We start from the raw sequence: 7,714 nt of genomic DNA, 5'->3' as shown, positions 1-7,714 counted from the left end.
TCTTTTTGAAGCAGGGTCTCCCTGTAGCCCCAGCTGTCCTGGAACTCACTATGTAGACCAGGCTGGCCTTGAACTCACAGAGATCCTCCTGCCTCTCCCTTCCAAGTGCTGGGACTACAGGAGTGCGCCACCACACCCGGCTGCTTGGGTTTTTAATCACACAAGAGAATAAAGGGCTGATCAGATTCCAGTTGGAATGCTGGAAGATCTGAGGAGGGATTTCAGCTGCTATGGTGGGGCACTGTTTAAAGTCTGTGCCCTGTCAAGACAGAAAGGGTGGGTAACAATTCAAAATGTCATTAAAAGTTTCAAAGGACCATGATTAGAAGTAAAATATTATCTTAAACTTACTAAGTTCACTCTAGACCTGAAAGAAAATTGGAGCAGACCCACCTAACAGGTACGAAGACAAGATCCACAAGTGTGAAGTGACTGTCCATTAACTGACAGCTAGAATGAGAAGTCTTCAGAGGACTCCAATAGATGTTTCACAGACAAGATCTACACGAAATTCTGTATATTGTAAAAAGTAATAGATATACGAAGAAAAACAACGTGTCACTCTAGTCAGAAAAGATGTACTGAATGAAAAATGATTCCAAGATGATTCAGAAGTAACAGGTGAAGACTAGAAAGTATCTATGGAAAATATATCCAAAGATGGTCTTTAAATGGTGACCAGAAACTGAGTGTGGTGGTACATGCCTTTAATCTAAACACTTGGGAGGAAGAGGCTAGAGTCTCAGGAGGCCAGCCTGGTCTACATAAGAGTTCCAGGCCAGCTGGAGCTTTAGGGAGACCTTGTCCCAAAACAAATAAACAAACAAACAAAAAACAGTGATCAAAATATGATAGAGGGCAAATAGAAAAATCAAAATATAAAACAGATTACATGGAAATTCAAGAATAAAGTGTATATTAGCTGAAGTGAAAAATTCACTGTGTGGATTGCAAAGAGGATAAATTGCAGGACAGAGCCAGGAACTTCAGAGAGAGGACAGAGAAACGATCCAGTCCACAGAACAGAAGAGCAGAAATGCAACAGCACTTTACCTTAGGGTATGTCAGAACACGTGTGAAATTGCAGTCCCAGAAGACTAGCAGGGAGAGGAAGAAGTCTAAAAAATCTCAGCCAACACACGCGCGCGCGTGCGTGCGCACACACACACACACACGTACACACACTTACACTCACACACACACACACATAGACCTAAGTATACCATAATACAACTGCTAAAAACCAAAGGTAGTCTGAAAAGAGACAAGGGAAAGGGGCAACATGCTGTGTACAAAATAAAGTTCCAGCGATGGCTAAGTCGCCTTTCCTTAGATCTCCATGACAGTGTCCATCAGAGTTGTAGTATCGACTTTCTTTTGGGGTGACTCTATGAATGCCTACTTACTTCACATAATAACAGACAACATAAAAGTTCCAGCGATGGCTAAGTCACCTTTCCTTAGATCTCCATGACAGTGTCCATCAGAGTTGTAGTATCGACTTTCTTTTGGGGTGACTCTATGAATGCCTACTTACTTCACATAATAACAGACAACATGTATTTGGTACTTTTCCTGAAAGTGCTGGCCATCGTATGAATCTGCCATGAGTCCTCTGACTTAATCCTTACACCAACCCTTTCAGGAAGCTACTACTACACTCCATCATTTCCATTGGTAAGTGAGTAAATGGGGTCTCAAAGAAATGAAGGGAAGTGCCTTGATATCACATAATCATCCTGGTTGACCACTCTTTGACTTCAGGTAGTGTGATTTCTCAGACTGCATTCCCAACCTCTATGGCAGCTCTGTCCACCACAACATTCTGCCATGACAGAAATGCTGTTTACATGTCTTAGAGTTGGTACAGTGCTTGTTTAGCATACATGAAACCCAAGAATTCCAACACCACGTAGGAGGCAGAAGAATCAGGAGCTCAAGGTCATCCTCTCTGTCACAAAGCAAACTGGAAACCAGCTTGGGATATGTGAAACCCTATTTCAAAGGGAAAAAAAAATGTCTACATATGCCATCTAATATGATAGCCAGAAGCCATAAGTTCATTGAACAACTGAAGTTTGGTAGTGTGATGAGGTAACTGAACTTTGTTATTTAATTTGCATTAAACAGCCCTGTAGCAGACAATACGCTGTTACACGCTTGCTTCAAGGAGTGGTTGGCTGTGTTCATGTAACATTATACCCTGGTGTCAGCACAATACCTACACAATACTTACACGACTGAGTTGAGTTTAGTGTTAATTCCAATGTTATTGAAGTACAAAGAATGTTGTAAAAAGCATTGAAGTTAGAATGCTTTCGACTTTGTTGGTATATATTTACTAACTAAAACGAACAACTCAGAGCAGGGTAGGGGGGCGAGGTCTGAAAACCAGTGTCTGAAAGCAATAAACTGTGAAGAACCTTAGCTACTCACTTCCAGTGTGTATCTAAAATTTCCTTTACAAGAACATCGTTTTTTAAATGGCACAGAAGAGACATAATAAAAACAGTATTGTGGGTGAATCTGCTAAAAATTATTGTGCTATAATCTATGTTTAATAAAGCAAGTGGTATCAAATAATAATGTCTAAGAAACATTATCTCAGAAGAATATATAATTTCAATACCAAATACTTTCTGGCACACATTCTTACCAAGAATCAAAAGCATAGCGTAATGTTTATAAGGTATTGAACAACAACAATAAGCACCTCGGAAGCATCAAGGTTTCCTGTAGAAAAGCTCTGCTTGGTGGACTTTTCATCCTACCACCTGGTATACGTTTTTGTTGTCAATGTGCAGAACCACAGTCTAACAGTTCAAGGGTGTAAGAGGATCAGGGTCAATGTGGTAATTACATGCCGGTGAGGCATCTGCCTGCTGGACACCAGTGCTGTAATTTTAAGATCTTTGTGGTAAATATACACACACCAAACATAAAGTCACACTGCTTATGCATTATTAGTGACTTGTGCTAGCAGTTACTTTCAAATGTGCTAGTGCACTTTCAGAAAACAGCAGCGAATGTTCATTGAAAAACTTGCTTGAATGACAGTGTGTTCATTGAAAGCTAGAAATTTGGGTTTGAAAGAGATATAAAAGATAACTCAAAGTTTAAAGTGTTTTATATTTCTTTGTCCTGTTAATCAGGCCTCTCTAGTAAGAATTTTTACTAGGTAAGTATGAATGACAGTGCTCCATGGAAATAAGATAAAATGAAAATGCTCACTTAAACCTGCCGCAGATACAGATGGGCAAAGGTGAGAGCTTAATTTTATTTTTTATCCTTGATAAGACTAGATGTTATTTATTTAGTGTTAACCTCCAAATTAGGACTATGAAGTATAAAGGTGACTAAATTAAATTGAATTTTATAGGAATAATAATCAAGTGAATGTGTTTTCAACTTGGCTACTGTGAACTGTATCTATTCTGCCCACATCACGGGTATCATGTGCAGTCACTGAAATAGAAGCCTTAATGTTCTATTTTCCTAGGAGAATAAAGTGAAAAATCTTTATAATGATTTTCACCAACTGTAGGAATAAAATATAGTAAATAGCAGACCTTAAAGTTTTCAATTTAGTATAACTGACCACAACAACCAAGAAACATGTCCATTTCTGCCGGATTGATTTTCACTTTAGAAAATGTAATATATCTACTTTGTCAATATATTTTATAGAATTCATAAAAGAACTAGATAAAAATCAATGAGATAATATTGTTTTCCATCATGAAAGGAGAAACATGAAATGTGGTGTTTCTGTCTTGTCTAGAGACACGTGCGGCTACCTGCATTAGGACAAAGTTGTATCTACTGAACACTCTGGCTGCAGTGCACACAAGCTTCTTCTTCCTGAAGACCCATCACAGATGCACAGGCAGTCAGTATGGCACCAACAAAACCAAGTGGCACTCCTCCCTCCCACCTCTGCCTGAAGGACACAAAGAATGAGAAAAGAGCCTGGTAAAACATCTCTGAGCCCTGGGCACAGCTGGCAAAGTGCTCACTCCTGGCACTTGAGTACCTCACCTTGCACTGGCAGAGAGTACACTCAGTGCCATGCTTGATCCAAGAAGACCCAGTGAAACGAACCACATTCATCTCATCCAAGCAAGTTTTGGTGATGTCATTACGGATGGTGTCAGCTTGGCAGGGGTCAGTGACACAACGTGGACAGCACTCGTTCTCCGGGAGGACACTAAATTCACACTCAACTTCTGGGCAAGGCAGGGGCCAGCAGTCAACTTCCCCTTGCTGCAAGAAAAACAGAGGTAGTGAAACAGAAGGAAGTGGGGCATCAAAAAGGAAGGGAAGGAGGCAGGGAAGGGAAGGAGAGACAGCTTGATACATGGATCTTCAAAGCACAAATCTCAAAGAGAAGCTACGGAAGCCACGTTCAGTGATGAAATCTCTATTGCAACAGATTTCTGAACAGTCTTCAAGGAGTAAACAAGAATAACACTAAAACAAAAGCAGCAACCACCTCCCTTAAACAATAAAACACGCTTGGCTCAGTGCTTCCCTGGGCAAGGAGACATGCGGGAAGGTTTTTATGCAAGTCTTTGATCTGGAGGTGTCCTTTCCATTCTTGCTTCTCCTGCTAACTTTTCCTTTATTCCTTGCTCATAAACTTTTGTCCATTTGTAAAACTGGAATGAAATATGAACAGAATTTGACAGTTTCTTTACCAATTTATACATTTTTCAGTGAAAGGACTTTAAGCACACCGCTGCCAACAAAACAAAGACAAAACGAAAACCTGATTTTGTTCTATTTCACATGACAAAATTGTGTGAATTGGACCATTTTAAAATCATAGTTCCCACCTGTTTGTTATTTTCTTCATAATTTTAAACCTCAGGCTGAGAGATGAAAGCAGCTTCGGACACAGAACTGACCTTGCTCTCGCAATTGATTTTTTTTTTTTTAATTTTTAGTTGAAAGAATAAAAAGATAGCAAGCACAAAGCATTGCCTTAAAAATATCTTTATACAGGTAGAAAGGAAACGGGCTGTAACTTTGAAAGTAACTTTCCCATGGGGCTGGAGAGATGGCTCAGCAGTTAAGAACACTGGCTGTTCTTGCAGAAGACCTATGTTTGAATCCCAGCACCCACATGGCAGCTAACAGCTGTCCGAAACTCCAGTTCCAGGGGATCCGACAGCCTCTTCTGTCCTCCGTGGGCATTGCATGACACAGGTGCACTTACCTACATGCAGGCAATACATATATACACATAAAAATAATAAAATCAAATACTTTTTACAAAGTAACCTTTCCTGTGAAACTTTCTGCTACGGAAATTCATATAGCAAGTTTCCCTTTCATTTATATAATTAGGAAGAAGCAATAAATTTAGTCAACTGAAAAGAGTTGGTGTTTTCTTTATCAGATCTTAATTTCCTCTTACCCACCATTTACAGGAAAAGCTTCACAAATACATACTAAAATCCAATTATAATATGTATTTATCACCTATTGACAGTGTGTGCAAAACAGCATGGACAGGAATAATCTTATAAAAAGTTTCTTTTTCTTTTTTCCAATCATGAATGTGTGTTGTGTGGTGTGCATGTTTTGCATGCATGTGGATGCATGTGAGTGGAAATAGATAAATTGTGCCTGTGGAGGCTCAAGGTTGATGTCAGGAATCACCCTTGATTGCTTGTCTACCTTATTCATTGAAGCATGGTTTGTCAGCAAATCCAGAGCCTACTGATATGGTTAGCATTGCTAGCCAGCTCGCTCTAGGGATCCCCTACCTTCATCTTCCAAGGCTGGAATTACAGGCAGGCACCATGCCCACACAGCATTTACTTGGGTTCTAGGAATCTGAACTCTGATTCTCAAGCTTTTAGGGCAAGTGCTTAAACTACTAAGCCATCTTCCCAGTCCAAAAGTTATTTTTGTTTTCCTTTTAAAGTGTGATAAAGATTGGTTAACAACCTTTTGCTTGAAAAAAGAATGATTTTTTTTTCTTTCATGAATGCATTGTGTTATTCTTAATGCTGAGCACAAGATGGATGGCACAGGGAAGTAGGAGGCTATCTTAGCTTTGGTTATAGAAATCCTCCCAAAAGAGGTGTTACTCTTGTAGAAAGGACCCACAGCACACAGCACTGTGTCACCTGAGAGTACTCCTTCTTGGGTGCATCTCTCCATTATCCCATCCAGGCTTCATTTTTTTAACTGTCAGTACTGTGGTCAGGAACTTGGTGCTGGGGGTGGTGGTGGGGGTTCTTCTTGTTTAGATTGAGGCTCAAGCTTTCCCTCCATCACATGCGGCTGAGCTTACCAAGCAGCGGCACTGCTGGCAGGTCTGGGTCCAGGTGTCGCCACTGTTGTACACAGTTTCCCCATTTTGATGCAGGCATTGGCTGCTGAGCCTTGGGTCACATTCAGGGCAGCAGAAAAGGTCAACTGTGGGGTTCTCACAGTCACAGACCATCCGTCGACACATGACGAATCCATTCTGTGTTAGAAGGGGGACAGAGCATTAGCAAGCCTCTCAGTGTCTCAGAGTACCAATGTCGTTTGGAGAGTGTGATGGCTGGAACTGCGGACTCAAGGCAGTAATGCGCCTTTGCAATTCCACCTTGAAACTGACAGCAGTGGGCCAAGCTGCAAGACTTCTACTCTCCTCCTCATTCGCCTCCTTAAATGATCTGACAAGAAAGAAAATGTCCAGAAACTGACCAGCATACAAGAGACAGCTACCATCTAGTCCACATGGATGCTTAAGTGTAGGCATCAATATTCATGTATTTGATTATTATATAGGAATGCGGTTACTAATTACATTTTATTTCATGTGAAAGCAAGATGTGCTATTATAGTACTTGGTAGCTAGTTAATAAATCTCACAAACTGCTCAATTGCTGGAATAGTCAGGCATTGTGTTTTTGTACAAATATCAATTTTGTTCATAACAGTTGAGTGTCTTGTACATAATATCATTCATTTAACCACAGTGTATATCTCTATTATTGCCGGAGTAAACAACAGAACATGTGCCTAAAACTAAAATTTAGCCTATAGACACTTTTCATTCTTGAGTTGAAGGCTCATCATTCGTTCAAATGTAGTATCATAACTAAGAAAACTAATATAGTAATAAAATGTTATCAATGTGTAAGTAGATAACCAGGCTGTTGAAATATGGTACTGGGGCTGTTGTTCAGCAATGAAACCGAACAGATACATGTAACAATATAAATGATTCTGGAAAAATGTAATACTGAGGAAAAAAAAAAAGAAAAAGAACCCAGACCCAGAGAATATGTTCTGTACGAGTTCACTTATGTGAGGCTCTAGAAATTAGCTGATAAAGTACCTGGCAACATTTGGGTTAATGAATAAGCTCTCTTACATTAACTGTGCTGTTGGTTAAACGGATGTGTGTGCTCGTCAAAACTCATTAATCTGTACACTTAAAATGTCTGCAAATTAGAACCCAATGAGGATGTTTTATGCAGACGGACCTGACAGGAGCACACAGAGCATCGGTCGTTTTCCAGCACCCAGATCTGACCACTGTGCTTCACTTTCCCATCATGGATGCAGTCCCCCGTGCAGTTCTTCCCATGGGGACATCGACAGTCATAGCCACCATCCAAGTTGAAGCAAATAGTGTCGTTGGCACAGCTGTGCCTCCCGGTCCCGCACTCATCAATATCTAGAGCCAGAAAAACAGCATGAAATGATG

At 40.3% G+C, this 7,714-nt stretch overlaps 1 protein-coding gene across 2 annotated transcripts in view; it reads right to left on the bottom strand.

The window, feature by feature from the left end:
* Positions 1–7,714, bottom strand: part of Nell2 (neural EGFL like 2) — a 367,564-nt gene that overhangs the window by 2,814 nt on the left and 357,036 nt on the right. For both annotated transcript variants that reach the window (XM_008826521.3, XM_008826515.1), the window contains exons 18-20: positions 7,491–7,684; positions 6,305–6,481; positions 4,039–4,263 (exon numbers count right to left, since the gene is read on the bottom strand). In XM_008826521.3, coding sequence (XP_008824743.1) covers positions 4,039–4,263; positions 6,305–6,481; positions 7,491–7,684 — 596 coding nt within the window. The remainder of the gene's footprint in view (positions 1–4,038; positions 4,264–6,304; positions 6,482–7,490; positions 7,685–7,714) is intronic.

This window comes from Nannospalax galili, unplaced genomic scaffold (genome assembly GCF_000622305.1).
Source record: "Nannospalax galili isolate Female #2095 unplaced genomic scaffold, S.galili_v1.0 scaffold232, whole genome shotgun sequence".
In the NCBI taxonomy this organism is placed as follows: domain Eukaryota; kingdom Metazoa; phylum Chordata; class Mammalia; order Rodentia; family Spalacidae; genus Nannospalax; species Nannospalax galili.
This window is presented reverse-complemented; position numbering and strand designations above follow the sequence as displayed.